This window comes from Perna viridis, chromosome 3 (assembly GCF_037379345.1).
Source record: "Perna viridis isolate PV_CMFRI_1.1 ecotype Kerala chromosome 3, ASM3737934v1, whole genome shotgun sequence".
In the NCBI taxonomy this organism is placed as follows: domain Eukaryota; kingdom Metazoa; phylum Mollusca; class Bivalvia; order Mytilida; family Mytilidae; genus Perna; species Perna viridis.
The window spans coordinates 13231814-13251230 of NC_142447.1; the positions used below are offsets into that span (position 1 = coordinate 13231814).

A 19417-nucleotide genomic window follows, 5' to 3' on the forward strand; every position below is an offset into this window, starting at 1 on the left:
TAGAGACGATCAGCAATATTACAAAATAGCAGTGTATTTTCAATAATGTCAAATTTCATCAGAGTACAATTAGCTCTGTCCATAATAGGCAAAGCCTAAAATCATACATGTATCATTAATTACATTAATATCATGTAAATCCCTTTAAGCTGTAACCTTACAATGAGAGTATCTTTAGATGCTGATATTTTTTCAATATGTCCAAAGAGTCGAGATTCCAGTTTCTCTCGCTCCCCCTCCTGCTGTGCCTGGAATGAATTTATCATGTTTTTCATATCATCAACCAAACTGCGTGTTTTACTATCTAACATTGACATCTGCTGTCCAGTGTCTCCCTCTAGGTGTTGGAGTTTCATCTTTTGTTCACTTGAATTTCTGTCTAGAGCATTATTGACTTGTACAATCTGTAAAAGAGTAATCAAGGGAACCAAGGTTATAGCGGTAATCAAAAGAATGTAATCCAGGGACAAAGACCAGACATGGAAAACAGACATACACAACAAAAAACATAAAGTAATTAAAATCATACATACAAAGTAACAAAAGTAAATGAGCAACTCGGACTCCACTAAAAACTGGGAGCATGGACCAGGTGCACCGGTAGGGTAAGAGTCCTCTGCTTTTCTAGAAACACCCGCCGAGTTGCTCATAAAAAGTCACAGACAAACGAGATGAATAATGAAATTGCAAAACATCAGTGATGTTTTGAACCACCTATCATAAAATGGAAATCATTCAGCTTTTTTCCTAGTCCTGATACTCGTACAATGTATTATCTACATTCAGATACAGTATAGGAAGTTATTTTGGTGTTAAATTAACTTGTTTTGCAATTTTGAGGCAAAAAGGTATGCAGATTCTAATTGGTGCATTTAGTATTGAAGCCCAGAGTCAATATTTTGCAGAATTTATTTGTCATTTTTACAACAGCCTGTAAAATACCCAAACATCAGCGCCCAGCAAAAATTACCCCCTGTACAGTACTAGATACAAGTAACATCAGTATTTCAATACATAAATCATAAATTTCTCTAAGAGGTTCATTTACAAGAAAATAAAATAATGCCCCTTAAAAGTATAAAGATAAACTGAACTCATTCATCAAAGACATTGAAATTCTCTACCCTAAAAACCCATAAAGAATTTTCTTAGAGCAGAAAAACCATAATTGCCAGCGTGGAGATGTGCACAAGGTATAATCTACTTTTCTAAACATTTATATCAGAACTGACTAATTGGTCAAAAAGGGAGGTCTAAATATTTATATAAATTCTGCATTGGGATTTTTTTTGTCTGAAAGATTAGGGCAGATTAAGTTTATTTCACCCATGGTTGATGTCATGTCATTACAGCGAGTTAAATAGTTAACTTCAAGTGACAGAGTTGGTCTTCTTTGACTGGGTGAGCATTATCTGATTAAATGTCTCGTATAATGAACTGGATCAACAAGGAGATTTAAACTTCCTCGTCTGATGTCAAGTTTACTACATAAAGCAGTTCATCAAGTAATGATCATTCTCTATCATTTGGTTGTTTTATCAACTTGGACGCTATGACGTGATATGAACTAGCGATGTGAAACTATGCTATTGCCATTAGTTGTTGTGTAAGAGTAATCAAGGGAACCAAGGTTATAGCAGTAATCAAAAGAATGTAATCCAGGGACAAAGACCAGACATGGAAAACAGACATACACAACAAAGAACATAAAGTAACTAAAATCATACATACAAAGTAAAAAAAGCAAATGAGCAACTCAGACTCCACTAAAAACTGGGAGCATTGACCAGGTGCACCGGTAGGGTAAGCATCCTCTGCTTTTCTAGAATGTAAATCATTTTCTATAAAACCTGATTGGGCAAAAGTATTGTTGTGTTGTTTCTTATTTTGTTCTCCTTACATCATTGATTACGTCACAGACAACTGATCGCTAGAATTTCTGCCATGACAGAAGCCGAATGTCAAAGGGCCAAAATATTTCAAAGAAATCATAGAGAAAAAGGCTTTATTACTCCTGAAAGTTAAATGGCGCAAAATATCAACTCCTCTCATTTAATATCAACATCATAACAAACTAGCCAAGGCTTGCTTGTTAGGATATTGAAATTAATTAACTTGAGTAGATATTTTGCATTTTTCAACTTTTACGAGTTATGAAACTTATAATTCTATTATTGGTAGACCATCACTATTCCCTGAATTTAAGTATTTTACTGCCTGTAACAAATACCTTTGACTCAAGGTTATGAATCCTATCTAAGACTCTATTCTGATTGTCCTGTGACTGTCCACCCATCTGTTTGATTGAGTCAGTAGCGTTGCGTAGTTCTGACGAAAGTTTAGCAATGGAAGTATCACAGCGTACAATTCTCCCTCTTAGGTCTGTGAGAGAGGCAACATGGTGCACTTCTAAATTTTTGACAGCAGAGTTGGTACCAACTGCAGCATTATCTCTCACTCTAAGCTGATCTTCAAGTGACTACAAAATGAAAAGAAAATTTTTAATGCTAATAAAATTTAGTTTTGTAATGCAGCAAATTATTGTTTTATCATTTTTTCATGCTTTTTCTATTAAATTTACTTTTGCATGGTCACAAGTCCTTATTGCGCATCAAATTGTATGAAATTTTTCATGAAGAAAATATTTGTGACAGCTATCTTACTGAAAATTATGAAAAACTACTACATTGTATAAAAAAAAATATCCAGGTTAACAGTATCAGTTTTAAGTGGTTAACTGAGATGACAGTTATGGAAGCTTTTATTTGAGCCTACATTTCTTTTGCCTTTATTACATGTATTTTCAAAGAAGCAGAAATCAGAATCTAAATTTAAAATGGAAAAAAAAACTCATGATTTCATATTTCATGATTTTCACTCAATTCTGAACTAAAAAAAATATGTGACTTTTTTTACAAGTCTCTAACTTCATAATCTAAATTATACGCACAAATTTCACCAATACAAGAGTAAGAATTTATTAACAACACAGTTGATAAACAATTTCAAAAGTTCAGTGTTAAGGTATTCAACGATATCAGCTAGAATTTTTTTATTTTTTTTTTCAGAACTTGTTACATATACTCATATTCATAGTCCTTATCATGTTTATTGTTGACTTACAGCAATATCATTGTTGAGTTTATTAACAATTGCCGTTATAGTACGAATATGCTCCTGCAATAAAGATCTAGCATGTTTCTCTTCCTGCCAAGTCCCATGAGTAAAATTCAAACTGTCAATAACATCCTCTTTGATTTTGAAAGCCCTGTCCATAACTGTTGCTGTACTTCTTTCCTGCTGAGCAAGTCTGTCTTCCAAAATATCTAGTCGGGACTGACCACGATTGGTGTACTCCCTGTTTGACTGGCCTCCATCTGATCTGGGTCCATATGGCACCATCTGGTTCTGGTCGTGGCTTTGTGGACTTCTACGATATCTTCCATTATTGTCATTGTCGGTATCGTAAGGAGCTCGTAATGCTGGGAGGGTGCCTCTGTGTGTCATTTTTACTGGTTTCTGGTTAAGTCACTGATACTGGAAGGAAAAATGTATATGCATGATACATTTGTATATTAATCTGATAAACAAAGAAATCACCATTGGTTTAATTTTACATGTTATTTGTAACACAAAACCAGACTTCACCTATTACTGTACAAACACTTTTGTTCAATAATAAAATTGGAAAGTTATTTTTTTTCCTGTATTTTTGAATAAATTGATCAAAAATACCTACTGTTACCTATGATGAATTCAATTTGTGAGCCGTTACATTCAACAATTCAAATTTCATGCAAATCTTATCAGTAAAACACTTTGCATGTTGAAATGACTAATTAACAGTGATATCATGTTCACATTCATATTTAAACAAGGTATTATTTGGATTTGGAGTTATTTTTTATCTTGGAAAATGAGTAAAAACTAATTTGTAAAACTTATCCTTACTCATGGAGTTTGTTAGTTGGAAAACAGAAGGTAAGGAGAAGGAACTAACCCCTAAGTCCTGAGGGCATGACTTAACTTCCTTAGTTAGGGTTAGTTTTTCAAATTATTTTTTAAATTATTTTCTTAAATCTAAAATAATTACAAATTCAAATAATACTTTGTTTTTACAAGTAAGTCACTGATGAAGTATGGGTCTACTATTCTACTAACAACGATGGGAACTTGATGTTTTTCCCTGATATAGATACTGGTATTATGGGTTTACTGCTTTAAGAGGTGGAGGGTATAAAGAGTCATAGCACTGTCTATTCTGCTATTTTAAGTCTGGTTTACAACATCTAAGAATAGAAGAAAGTAATAGCAAAAGGGGATGTATATTTTCTGTAACTAAATAGATTCTGTCACCTTAAAGTACCTGATAACATAAAATTGAAAGCTTGAATGCCTAAAAGCAGGGGAAAAAAACTTAATTTCATTCCGTCTTCCCATTAAATATTAAGAGTTTTAGTTAAATCTTCACCATTAGTAACGATGTCACAGAAAGGTGTACTCTTAACATGAAAAGTATGTACCTATTATAAGGTTGGTTAAAATTAGTGTGGGTCTCCGATAAAGTACAGCAACCCTTTAACATTTTAATCTTTTAACTTAATTTAAATTCACTCTCATTACTAAATGACATCATGTAGTTACATATAAACATCACCCTTTCTTTACCTAAAAATCAAAATTTCTGAGATACGGTCACACATAAAAGGCTAACTAACTTGATTAAAGAAAAAGAAATAAAACTTACATTTCTTTTGAAAGTGTGCATAGTTCCCTTGATGAATATAACAAATTAGAACTTATGGTAAACTTAATTTTCTGAATAAGACATTCATATTGAGATACCTAAGCATATTATCATTTGAGGCTTGGTAAATTGGTTCATAAAATGGGGCTCTCTAAAGTTAAATTTATATTTGTTGATCATATTACTTTACTTCCTGAAGAAATGCATTTTCTTTGCAAAAATTATATAAAGAATTTGGTTAGAGTTTAGCGCAATCTATATTGACCTCTGCTAGACCCCAGGTGATCAAGAAAATGCCAAAACACTATCAATGTATTATTATCATTTATCAAACCGTACCTACGATTACTTGTATGTATAGGCTATTGAGTCTTAACCAACAATATAATAAATCTCACAGGCATGACAAGACAATATTTATTCATCACCAAATTCAAATTACTATTATTGAACCATGTCCATAAAAATGATAAACGAAAGTAATTTCAAAATTTAATTATTTTCTTCTGTGCCATCAATGTGAAATAGTTCATGATTAAACCTCCTGAACCCCTCAATCGGTAGCCATGATTCCCAGTGACATAAACTTTCTATGGGTCTTTGTTCACAGTATATCAACATAAACCATAGCATATAGAAAAGCGTGTATTCAAATGATCATTTCATTATTTGCTCCAATTCTAACGTTATTATTGAGAAGTCATAGTCCCAAAGAGATCTTAATAGCAACTACTATTCATCTCTTTCTTTACATCTTTAAATGATTTTCGTAAAAGAGGGGAAATTTCATATTCAATTTTATAATTTTTTTAAATGTCCATTATATATACAAAATATGCTAAATTTATACAACAAAACCATACTAAAGGAGTAAATAATTTTTTTTATAAAAATCCATTCAATTTTTAAAACCTGAACATTAAGAAGAGTAAAGAACGTTCCAAAAGTACCCTTTAAGGTACCCCAACACACAATTGAAATAATGAAATAGAAGAAAATTCTAATATTAAGGTCCTTCATGAATTGTAAACATTAAAGACTATCAGTATCTAAGGGATTGACATGGAAAGTATTCAGCAACATATAATTTAAAAATAATACATAAAAACAGTAAGTCATAATTGTAGTCTAGTAGCCAATCTTGTAACAATTCAATTAACAGAATTTTTATACTTAGAACAAACTTTTTCCTTATAATTAATTTCTTTACTCAGAACATTTTTTATGAGTAGAACCAATTTTCTGCACTTAATATAAAGCTAACAGTCAATCATACGGGTTTGTATCTTAATTTTAACTATATTAGCAAAATAGATTTAAGGCCATTTACTCAAATTAATTATTTGATTTATGAATTAGAAACAAAAAAAAAGAAGATCATTTTAGAGGAGTAACATGGACAGAGAAGGATGATTAAATATACTGAGCAGAGAAGCAAAAAAAGACCAAAATATGATGCTTTCAAATTCTTGGCCATATATTGAAATAAAAAAACCTATGAAGTTGAATAATCTTCGACTCTCTTAACCACAAGAAAGTAAATAAACTTTTCTTACGTAACAAGAGTAAAGTGAGGTTCATTCAAGTGTTTTCTCCTATATCAATTATATTTGAAGTGTGATGCTGAAAACTATAACTTTTAGGCTTAGAAGTTAAGACTCTTATCTATGAAGTTGACATGATTTTTTTTGTGTGTAAAAATAAAGCCACAACACAAGGTTATACATACTTACTGATTTGTAATTTAGATTTATTCTTTGTATTTCTTATGAATTCTATTTTTTTAAAGTTGACCTGGCTTCTTTCCCAAATGCTATTTGTATCTTTTAGTGCTACAAGGTTATCACATTAAATTCTACATGACAAGTTTGAATTTTAGAAATGATGATGTTCTCTTCCTGAACAAAGTAATTCATGATGTTTTGAGAATACTTTCAAATGAACATATTTGGGGATAAAAATTTAAGGGGTTTTAAAGAATAATTTGCATTTCTTGGTGTAAAAAATCAAGTTTTCAGGTACTAAAATTTTTTTGTACTTATTTGACTATACCAAAAATAGCAAATATTAGAACACCGTAAAAATTACAGAAATATGTTTTTAATAGAAGTCTTCTAAATGACATCATTTATACACATTTATAACTAATCTTGAATTAGTATGCCATTTTTAAGTGTAAATGTTTAGAAGAATCAGGCAGGGGAAAAATCAGAAACATGCATGTAAAAACCTGACCGATCTGACAATAAAATATCACTCAAAGAGGCTTTCTCTATCTTCTCTATTTGAGAACACCATCTGATCTCTGCATCACTGGCTTTGCGCAGAAATTTTACAATAGAATCTTAGAAAAATGAGGTTTTGACAGAATTATCTGCCCTTGAAATGTTCATTTTCAGTGCATTTCAATGAAATTGTAACTCAATGGTCCAGCATGAAATAGACAATTTTATCTGTTTTCCTTGATGCTGATGGTGCAAATTTATAGTGAAATTACAATATCAAAATGGTGTTTTTTTTTTCATACCATGTTTCAACGACTGCCTGATTCTTACAGGGACTGACACTTAAGGAGCTTTAACAGCTCCATTTTTCTATTTCATATCAACCTTTTTGTCAACTAACAAAACCAGTAGCAATTTGTCACAATAAGTTCTTGTCCTTAAGAAGTTTTGGCCATTATAGAACTCATTTATGTCTTTTTCTTTAGAAGTTTTGGCCATTTTGGGAACTTAATTACAATGCAGGTTGTATTCTTGAGAAGTTGTGGCCATTTTGAGATCCTATTTATGTCTTTTTTCTTTAGAAGTTCTGGCCATTTAGGAACTTAATTACAATGTATGTCTTATTCTTGAGAAGTTTTGGCCATTTTGAGAACTTATTTAAGTCTTTTTCTTCACAAGTTTTGGCCTTACTTTTATTTGTCTTTTTTTTTAAGAAGTTTTGGCCATTTTGAGAACTTAATCATTACTTTTTTTTTTATAAGTTTTAGCCATTTTGAGAACTTTATCATGACTTTTTTTAGAAGTCTTAACCATTTTGAGAACTAATTTATGTTTAAATTTTCAAGAAGTTTTGGACATATTGAGATGGTATTTACTATATCCCCTACAGTCAATGCCTATTGAAACAAATTCAAAAGACCACAAGCATATGTAGTAGTTCCTAGACCTACTTTCTTGTAAATTAACTATTTCCACAAAAAAAAAAAAAAATTCTCAAACCCAGACATGGCCATTTTTTTGTCTTCTCAAATATATACATGTATGCTCTCTTCAATAAAATGGTCTGTAGATTTCAATTTAAAGAAAGGACCATGGGTGTATTACATAGCTCAACTTGAAATCTATACATGTTTTGTAAGCATTTTATGGACAGCAAAAAGATTTAGTACATAAAAGACTTCACAAGTAATATTGTTCATAATTCAAAAGATAAACCAACTAAAAAGAAATGCTTTCTCAAGATGAATTCACATTTAATGATGAAACCATCTATCTCTTTCTATTAAAAGTGTATTACTTACATTCTATATCAAGTAGAGTTAATTTTATTTAATTAGTGATCCGTTATTTGACATAATGATCCATGAATGCTTTCTGAGTTTAAATGGTATCAAAAGAGTTTTATTAAGAGTTTACAAAAGCCAAAAAGTTAAATTGCATTCTATTTTTACAAGTACAAATAGAATAGGGCCTACTGTAAAACAGTGGTATGGTACTGAAATTTGGTCCAACCTTAACCTGCTTTTTACAAAGTTTGTTCCCTGACATTGCTCTGATTAATAATGACAGACATAGCTCAGAACAGTAATAACTGACATATTGCTCAGAACTGTAATAACTGACATATTGCTCAGAACAATTATAACTGTTATATTGTTCAGAACATTAATAACTGACATTGCATAGACCAGTCCAATCCAACAGACCTCTGAACAGTCGTAACTACTCCAAATCAGTGTAAAGTTGACTCTTTTCGAGAACAGCCCTAATACCAAAATTTTCAATTCATAAACATTTTAGAATGAGTTATTATTAACCAACTACCCAAAATACGTTAAAATATGTCAAAAAACTGACCAATTGATTTGAATTCAAGTCGGGCATCTATATGGGGCCAATATGAAAAAAGAGGGCCAATATGGATCAAACCAGGGCCGATACAACATCATAACTTCCGGTCGTTTGACACCACCATTTTGAGTTAGAATTGGATTTAATGAAATTTGATCATCAGGACTATAAGCTGCAGAAACACAAATAAAATCTTCCATTTTATACAAAAAAGATATTTAGGACTTAATAATGCAAATAAACCTAGCTACATGTTCTTGGTAAAACACGAAAACAACAGTTCTACAAATCATCTAGTTGAGTTAGTTAATAAAATTGTCAATAACTATGTAATTTCATATTGGCCCTGTTATAGGTTTCGGTCAATCATATTGGCCTCGACAGCCATATTGGCCCTTGGCAATGCTTCGGGACCAATATGACAGACCTCAAACCTATAACAAAGCCAATATGAAATTACATATTTATGAACATATATTATTGACTAACAATACATGTATATATGAATTTGGTTAAATTGAAAGCTGTCAACACAGTACAAAATGTCACAGCAGGCCAATACTGGTACAATAAATGCCACCATGATATAACAATATAAAGAGTGACAGGTATAGGACTTTTAATTTTCAATTTAAAGGTCCATTGGAAGAAAATGAAAGGTCCTCAATGAAGAGAACACTGTTAGAGGATGAAGGCCTAGGATATATAGGTTAAAAGGAATTTAAAAATTGAAGGCTCTGATTTCAGACTACTGCTACTGAATTAGAACCCCTGATTGAGCTGGTTTTAGAAAAGTACAAACACTTTTAAATTTGTCATTTTAATTGGGCTTAGTCAATATTTGACTAATTAGTCAAGAAAGATGTAATTGCCAAATGCTTCCATATTGCCCGAGTTATTGGTATGATAATGTGGTATTGTTTACCTTTTTCATAACTACTCCATCCCTTTTAAATTGGGAAAATATGCATCATTTTCTTAAATTGGAAAATTTAGAATATCATACTAAACATAAATTTGTACTTTTTAAAAATAGGGTGTCAAGAAAAAGGACATGTTGAGTACTCATTTCATTATTTACACATTATTTTTGAACAGAAACACAATGTCTTTCACATCCAGTACAATAAGTTTATGTGGAAAACCTTGCAAAGTCACATTATAGTTTTAATTTAGGATGTATTTTTTTCATCTAGCCAGACAGGGAAAATATCAAACATTAAAACGTGACTATACATAAACTTCCTTTATTGAAAAACTAAGATTTAGTCCAATAGGGTGAAATTTCAGTTAATACAGCATACATTTAGGGACCTAAAATGTGGTTGATAGAAATTTTTTTTCCATTTATCAATTCTGGTAATAAAGTCATTTAGACAGGTTCTACTGTACCTACCTTGAGATACAGTGAAATCTGTCTTTACCATACCCTTATGGACTTTAAGACAGGTTTTTATTTTAATCATGGTTCAATTTAGATAGGTTTTAGTGTACATGTGTGTAGAGAACAATGGGTGCAAATATATTAATAAAAATGTAAAAAATTAACAACCTCTTGAACTTATGTACATCCAGTACATTATACTACCTCTCAAGGATAAGATAATGAGATTATACATGTAGGTCACTTACAACATCACTTGGGATTTGTTTTTACACAACTGATTATTCGATCATCTTCTTTGTTCTTAAAAATCTATGAAAAATTTATTATCTTTGGCCAATAAAAATAATGTTCATGAACTAATTCTGAAATTCAAATTCTGTCCTCATAATCAATGTTGCACTGTCTTGATCAACCAAGGACATCATGAACAATAGCAATCCCAAAATTTCATACAGTTTCTGAATCTGTTCATTGAAGACAAAAATTTGAAAGTGAAAAGCTCATCAAACTGATCTCACCAAAACAATTTTACAGTTTCAGATGATATCTTAACATTTGATTAATGAATCATATTTAATTTTCCCCATTTCAGACATTTTAAGAACACACCATGGCTAAGACAAATGTAGTATTCCCAAGAATACGAGGGGCACGACCTCATGAAAGATCATATGACCTTGTTGAACAAGACTATAACGCTATAAGTGTTGGTCCAGCTCGACACATTCAAGTCACAGAAGATGACTCACAAGTCCGCAGATCTAGGTCTGTAAACCTTGGTGATGATAGCATTCATCCTAGACTCAATGCATTGGAAGACAAAGTTACTCAGGCAATAGTTGCCCAAAATGTTGTCATGAAGGAACAACAAAAAGTGACAGAGGCAATAAACCATCAACAACAAATGACACAGGCATTAATCGACAAAGCATTCCAGAACAGGGAGGAATTTCTCAATAATCTAAGTCACATTCAGGGTGAGAGGTTGGAGGAAAATACCCGAATCCTATTGCAAGACCATATCAAATACATTACCTCTATTGTCAAACGTCTCAATGCAGATATTGAGGTAAGTCATCTTACATTTCAAGGCATCAAGAGATTCTAAAGGAAGAGTTGCCATTTTATCAAAGAAAACCTACCATCCATATTAAGCATACAAAGAAATTCTAGACCATGGACACTGTAAAAATTTTCCACAATTTTAAATCTCACCAAAGGTTTAATATTATTTAATTAAACAGGCATCTTATGATATTTACTCAAATAGGAATACATAGTACATGTATATATCTGTAACTACCAGGAAATAAGTTAAATATTTTACTTAGATGACTGAGTAATTCAAGCATTTCTAAGATAAATTAATTTGAGATTTGTACTGACGGAGCATGAAGTTAACTCATTTCTTCAATCACTATGTTCTACACCATTCATAAGAAACCAATATCATAAACATTTTTCAAACATTATTAAATACCATTTCATGTATGCTCTATATAGCACTGCTCCTTTTTCTTTCAGTCCCTTGAGACAGAAATCAGGGCCAGAGACCAAGGAATTATGGGAACAAACAGAGCTGTTGGAAAGTTAGAGGTACACAATGTAACATCACTTCAGGATTTACGTGGCAGAATAGTAAGGTGTGATGCAAGCATTGCTAAACATTCTACCGACATTAAGACCTGTTTTGGAGATATTCAGAAAGTCATAAATGAACAATACAAAGCTCATACTGCAGTACAGGAAGTGATACACAAACTGGAAGCACAGGTAAAACAATTTTTTCTCCAGCTAAAGTTCAGTTCTGGTTTATTTCTGTCTTTTTCATTTTATCTTTAGATTTTCATCCATGGAGAACAAATTTTAGAAACTTCATTTCTCTTACATTACATTTGACATCAGTTGAGACCACAGAATGAAACATGGCTAAACCCAACCCATTTCAGACTGTTAAATTAGTTTGGTATAGAAAGGTGTATGGTTTGGTATAGAAAGGTGTATGGTTTGCCAAAGTTCCAAATGTGTTTATATTATTATAAAGAGGGCCTAAAAAGTATCTTATTTAGGCAGGTATTTTTTTCAAGAATTGGTTTTGACAGGTTTCACTGTATATGAATAGTGTATTGATGTTCATATATTATTGGTTTTCGTTAATTCAGTATCTCAGTACTTTGATTTTTTTACCTTGAATGAAACAAATTATTTTAAAATAGTTAAGACAACATAAAAGAATGCCTACAACAATTTCTAAAAATACTGCATGTAACTAGGAGCAGTATATAAGTAGCTGCAAACATGTAACCATCAAGGTTGCTCATTTATTTTTTTTAATATTCACTTACATTGTAGCAGTCGCGACAAAAAAAAAATGGTAGTAGCTACATATACATGTAAGTTGATCATTTTGTACATGTTTCTACCTCATGCATGAAAAGGGTTAACAGTGTTTTCAACCATAGTTTTGGTGTTTCTAGATACACCACGATATCATAATTTCATATGGTGAAATATCAAGTCCCTAACCCGGTTACTTTTGCCTCTTGAACCAATGTTGGGCTTACAGCTCTTAATGTTTTTTGTACTTTCAAAGATTTCAGGTGATGAAATGAGACTCGACTATTTTCGTCATTCTGAAAAAAGCTTCGTCATTGGTGAAAATGATAAGCGCTAGAAAAATCATTATTACTAACCAAAACAAATTTACTGATAAACAAACAGCAGATTTGATTTCTGCACTTGAGCTTGAAGTGCCCTGTCTTACAGATAATCATCTTATTCAAAAAAGGAAGAAAAGTTTCTAGATAATACTGTAATTTTTACTTCCTTGAGCTATAAATTGGAATTTAGAAATGTTCAACCTCAACCAAAAAGTTACTGTGTTGTGATGATACTTGTAACTTGCAAGTAATGTGCAATAATCATTTAAAAAAAGCCTAAAAAAATGTGTGCATGCAAGTCCATTTTGTACTAATTCAAAAGAATGAGAGCTGTAGGGGTGAGAACATACAATCCAAAGTTCTAACTTTACCTCTCACAATCAAAATAATATTACACCTACAAAAAACAACTCAGGCAGAATATTCTACATTTATTACTGTGTATAATTTAAATTCTGAAACAAAAGGTTACCTTCAACTTTTTTCTAAATGTTGAATTTAGGCTTGAGTCGGATTACAAGATTATCTCCCCTTGCTAGCATTTTAAAATAAGTTTCCTTTACTTCCAATTGATAATAAAATATATGTAAAATAGTGTATCAACAGTACCTACAATTATTATCTATTTCTCTTAAAATATAAAAAGTGTAAACAAAAAAACGTTGGGATCAGAAATATCTGTTTGCTGAGACAGGTAGTTGAGAAATGAAAGTAGAATAAAAGATAGAGTATCAAATTTAGGATGGAAAAAAACATCAATTTATACAGGATTTTGGGAAACTCAGGCAGTCTCTGCTTTCTAAGCCCCTAGCCCTGATCCTAGTCAAGTACAAACCTATTCAGGGTAGTAGAAATCTGAAAAATTTCACTGTGTTTGATCTACAAAAATGAATACACAATGTACAAGACTTTCCATATTTGTAGAGTATTTGTTACATTTATACTTTCAGATTGTTGCTCTTGGAGGTGAGCTAGAAAGAGTAGCTGGAATAAGTTCAACTGACCTAATTCACTTAAAAAAAGATTCTAGGCGTGATTTAGAATTGACTACAGAACGAAATGAAAATTCAATCCGAGACATTAAAAATGCCTTTCAACTTTACAAGACCAATATAGGCTCAGATATGGACAGGATCAATGAAAGAATGACATCTATGGTTGAAAAGGCTACAATTACTTGGACTCAGATGTTGGTGAGCAAATTTATTTGTTCATTTTAACCATGCGTAATTTATGGGCCACATGAGCAAAGGGCATTCTGCGGGAAATCTTGATTTTACCTAAATATTTTCTTCTAAGTACACATATTTTTAAGTACTTATATAGTAAAACAGATAATGCAGAGAAAGTAAGACAACATCCCAAAAGTAAATGTCCTATAATAAACAATGATTAGCCATTCAAAGGTCATTACTTAAAACTGAAATCTTTTCAAAAAAAAAATGTAAGTAGATATAAAAATACAAATATGTGTACCGGTACTATTAATGTACATGTATGTATTCCAGAATAAACTAGAGAGTCGATTAGAAGACCACATGTTTGCAGTAGAAGGAAGACTAAATAGATTAGAGACAGCAGTTTCTAGAGACAGACAAGTCATACAAGATATGAGAGGGGTTGGTATTTACAAAATTAAATAAGATTGATACAAGAAGCCCACCTCCCCTCCTCTTCTCCACCCCTGGTTAATGACAAATGTACAAAAATTACTATATGTTCTAATACTCATTCAAAATTTTGTGGGAAAGTAAGAACATCTACACTTCATTACCAAACATCCTACCAGAAAGGTTGGTATTTAGAAAAAAAAATCAAGATGTCTACATATCATCATATCCATTGTCCCACAGGGACTTGAGGTCATGAGACAGATCCATAAAATGAACAAAAATTTTACTAAAATGCTGTTTTAACAATGGATAGTAAAATGTAAAAAATCGTTAAAACAGCATTTTAGTACAGTTTTTGCTCATTTAATGGATCTAACTCATGACCTCAAGTCCCTATCCATTGTCCCCCACCACTAGTGTTATATGAACAAAAATGATTAAGTCCCATAACTCTAGCAAAGGAAAAGGGGTGATAAAGGCTCTTTTTGTCCAATATGTAGTTACAACCAAAAACTTATCATCACGTGTTGAAAGTTTAAATATGAATTTGGTCTTGAATCAATAACAAAAGAAGCAAACATATGGACCTAAGAAAATTCTTGCATTTAAGGAGTTAGAGCTAGGGTAAGGGTTACAACTCTTAAAAATCATTGGAACATTTGTATTCAGCATTTTACATCAGTATTATGTAAGCATCTAATTAACTTGGATTGATTTTATTCTTCTTCAGATGAAAGCTTGAGAGGCTTTGGTATAATTAAATATGATACAAACATACCACTGATTTTAAGAGTTATGTCCCTTACCCTAGGTCTACCTCCTTTAAGGACAAAATTTCTTGAGGTTTACCAAAATTCAGATGTCAATTTTCTTGTTATATTTCTGGCTAGGAAAAGATTTCTACAGCCACCAATCAACTTCATAGTTAGTCGATACACTCATTATTACATACAGTAATACTACAGTACATTAATTTTCCTAATATTTACATACACATGTAATTTACTGCATGTATGTTTTGTACGATTTTTGAATAATTTCAACAACGTTTTTAGCCACATTCATAGCTAAACACCCCTATACCTTTTATTGAATGAAAAATGTGATGAAAATATGAAAATCTAGAGGATTTTAGAACAATATTTTTTCTATCAATTTAATGATTAAGGAGTGTAATCAAGTGGTTGACTCAAAATTTTCATTCCAGTATAATTTATTCAGTTTAATTTTCACCTTTCCATTTATAGAGGAAGCTGTACCAATCCACAGGATTGAATTGCATGTTGCACATGTTTGTGTATTCAAAATGTCAGTCACCTCCCTTACAATTTCAATATTTTAAAAACATGATTATATCTTCAACAGTACAAGACATTTTCCAAAAGCTCTGATTGCAATAGTTATAGGAAATAATTCTCTTAATTAAATAAGATTTTGAAATTTAATAAGAGCAATATTAAATATTTGTTATATTTCATGCAACATTTCACCTTATAGTGTGTCATAAATGTACAAAATCACTTGCCCATAATCAGTAATAATAATAAATGCAGCATATCTCTTTGAACAATGATCAAGTTAATCTACATATCATTCTTTTAAGATGAGAACTGTGTAGGATCCCAACTATATAATGGAGGGTAACTTTCAGCATTAATAATTCAAATCTGGCTAACATATTCCTACAAGTATATACTTTCACAAGGCATTAGATCAATTGAGAAAGTTTTATAATACAATAAGGGTGTCATGCATATATTAATGCAGTAAACCTAATTCATTTTTCAAAATATGATGCAACACTGTCCATTCACACATGGTTCCACCTTCATTTTCAAAAGTTGGCAGGTAGACTACCTGAGGTATGTAATAAGAATACAAACATACAAGAAAAGAAAAAAATGAAGGAAGACATTTCTGACTTACTGCAAACATAAATCTTTAAATTAACTAAGATCAATGTCAAGATTATCCATACTTATTAATCACAGTTCATCAGTAAACTGATAGATTCAAATGATATATACATATATATTTGTACAATTTGTAATTCTAATATTGTGAAGTTGAAACATTTCATATGTTCAATTGCTTTTAAAAGAATTTTGTAGAAAAGTTTTTTTGTGCATAAAAAAAAAGATTTGATAAAGACATGTAAATGTATTACATGTGTATATCAAAATTGACCAAGTAAATTTTTAATGACCGTTCTTGGATTATTAAACTTCTGAATATATACATTTGACTCAGTCTGAGGACGATTTAAATCCACACAAGAATAAATGAATTGATCTATACTTTAATACAGTCATAAATGTTTAATCATTAAGTTAATTGTACAGGAATCAATAAACAGATGAATTAAAAGAGATAATTAAAGCATAGGGAAGATCATTATTGATGCTAATCTAATCAATAGTTGGCAGTTTATTACTTCATACCTATTGTCATTCATTCCCCCTTTTGATGGAAATAACTCCAGTCATAACAGTCTTACATTGTATATACATAAAGATCTCTTTCTTTTTTTGTTTAATTCCACTTACATGAAAATATTTCTATATCATAACGAGAATGGATAGGGCGTATATGTCAAAGAGAGAACAACCCCATCAGGATGAAAAATGTCATCTCAACTGGTAACCCATTGGTCTTCAATGAACGACAAAAAACCCTCATATCACAAATATATAAATGTATTACAAAAGCATAGTCATTTCATTACCCAAAATGTATACATGTGTGCATACCATTCTAGTGTGCCTGTTTTATTTTAGTTAATTAAAGTCGCTTTTCTGGCATATTTTGTTTTTAATTTAGAACACAGCCAGACTTCCCAATTTCTTTGGTATCATAAAATTTGACTGTACACTCTACTTCTGGAAAAAAACATTGAGAGTTTTAGTACACACTGATTTGTAAACCAATAACATGTAGAAGTTTAGTACTTAATAAAATGTACAAGTCTTCCTTAAGGAGGTAGACCAAGGTAAGGGACACAACTCTTAAAAATCATTCAAATGTTTGTATTCAGCATTTTACATCAATCCTATGTAAGCATCTAATTAACTTGGATTCATTTTATGCTGCTTCAAACAAAAGCTTGAGAAGCTTTAGTGAAACTGAATATAATACAAACATATCACTGATTTCATGAGTTATGTCCCTTATCCTAGGTCTACCTCCTTAACACCACTTCTACAAAGGTTAATAGTGCAAAAAATGTATGTACTTGTAGTAAGCCAAGATACAACATGTATTGTTACCTTTTTGAACTGTGCCATCCTCTTTTAACTGGGTAATTGTGTATCTTTTTTTTTTAAATTGCAAAATTTTGACTTACAGTAAAATACCTTAAATTTATATCTAAAATCAATAATTTTAAAGAGGATAACAAGAAAAAAAAACAAGTCAGAAACATGAATATCATGCACTTCAACTACAGATTGGGAAATAATTGTTTAGCCATGTTTTTTTTACAACATTGGAAACTTTCATTATGGGAAGCAGCCTTATTTTGGAGGAAACTAAAGGCAAACAATAACACTGCAAGTGTCCAACTCCTAATTTCATATGAAATGACACTTACAACAAAAATGAAAACCAAAGTGTTGACTACAAGTAACTGGAAATAAGCTAATGTCTATTCTTTTAAAGTCCTTGATATCAAAATCCTGATTTTTTTTTCAGATTCATTTCTCAATGAACTAATTTCATCATGTTAATTGAAATGTAAAAAGTTTCATGAGGGAGGTTTCAAAACTCTTACTTTCATTTTTCAGATGATTGACAACACAATCATGGCAAGGTTAAATGACTATAGCCAATACCATGAGGCTGCACTACAAACTGCCAAGAATGAGTTCCGTGAAGGATTTACTTCAGTTCATGATAGTATCAGTAATGCCAAACGAGTGGTAGAAGGAAAACTTAAACTTCAGGAAGATAAACTAAAGAAAGATGTGAATCAAGTCAGAAAACTAGTTGTTTTACATTGATGAAGGTTGTTGAGATTGTTTAAATTGGTGCTATATTGAAAAGTACATGTACATGTTTGAATAATAGGGAATTGGTGGACTTGAACAATTCTTCACATTGCTGATAATATTTCATCAATAATGTTCAGTAGTGCTTGTTCAGAATTAAGATACAAATTATTTATTTAAATTAGTCATAAAGACAACAATATCATTTCATTAGTAGCCCATCAATTTGCGTGTACATATTCCCAATATGAAGACTGAAATGTTTCAAAATACTTTTGAGAATTTTTGGATGTTATATCAATGATATGATACCATGGGTTTATAAGTTGTTTTATAAATGGAAATATTTGGTACCCCCTTTCCTAGAAGGAAGGGAAACTTTATTGTTTGGCACAAGTATAAACATTGTATATATACACATATACATCAACATGTTGTAAAACATGGAAGACAGTTTGTGGTTTTTGAGAAAACATTAGGTAATATACAATGTAAGATGGATACTTGTTAACTTAGAAGATCTTACATGTTTTTGAAAGAATGATTATTTACTTGAACCATCTATACATAACCTTCAAGCTATTGTACATAATCATGTATTTATAGTCTTCAAGATTTATAAAGCAATTCATGTTTAAAATAAAGCTTATCTAAGAAATAGTATACATTTTTAATTTTTAACTTGAATGTAAGAAAACATGTACATATATTAATTTCTAATACATTTGTTAAACATGTACTAAGAGTTCTTCAATCTAAATAGACAACTAACAATGTGGATAATGTACATTCGTTTCAGTAATAAATACATTTGTAGCATGTGTGTATATGTATAATACAATGTGTATGTACCTGCATTTCATGTTTTAACCTGTGATTACTCAAAGAATGCAATAAAATAAATTATTTTTAGTATTTCTGTATTTTATATGGAAAATACCCCATTAA

General features: G+C 31.0%; 2 protein-coding genes across 5 annotated transcripts in view; one reads left to right on the forward strand and one right to left on the reverse strand.

Annotated features, from left to right (window-relative positions):
- LOC148621073 (protein FAM81A-like) overlaps positions 1-19417 on the reverse strand; it is a 28146-nt gene that overhangs the window by 7779 nt on the left and 950 nt on the right. For 3 of the 4 annotated variants that reach the window (XM_088575096.1, XM_088575099.1, XM_088575100.1), the window contains exons 2-4: positions 3124-3537; positions 2231-2479; positions 162-404 (exon numbers count right to left, since the gene is read on the reverse strand). In XM_088575096.1, the coding sequence (XP_088431222.1) occupies positions 162-404; positions 2231-2479; positions 3124-3507 (876 nt within the window). In that variant the 5' untranslated portion in view covers positions 3508-3537. Of the gene's footprint in view, positions 1-161; positions 405-2230; positions 2480-3123; positions 3538-4747; positions 4878-19417 lie in introns of those variants that run through there. The other variant, XM_088575097.1, reaches the window with a different exon arrangement.
- LOC148621074 (protein FAM81A-like) lies at positions 5730-19288 on the forward strand. The gene is made up of 6 exons (XM_088575095.1): positions 5730-5857; positions 10803-11279; positions 11735-11983; positions 13821-14063; positions 14379-14489; positions 18266-19288. The coding sequence occupies exons 2-6, from the start codon at positions 10821-10823 to the stop codon at positions 18479-18481; spliced, it is 1278 nt and encodes a 425-aa protein (XP_088431221.1). The 5' UTR covers positions 5730-5857; positions 10803-10820; the 3' UTR covers positions 18482-19288.

Bases quoted from the DNA above. Each gene is read 5' to 3' on its own strand.
- LOC148621074 (XM_088575095.1), top strand. From the start codon at position 10,821: ATGGCTAAGACAAATGTAGTATTCCCAAGAATACGAGGGGCACGACCT. The intron at 11,280-11,734 runs GTAAGTCATCTT...TTTTTCTTTCAG, and splicing joins GTCTCAATGCAGATATTGAG to TCCCTTGAGACAGAAATCAG. The intron at 11,984-13,820 runs GTAAAACAATTT...TTATACTTTCAG, and splicing joins TACACAAACTGGAAGCACAG to ATTGTTGCTCTTGGAGGTGA.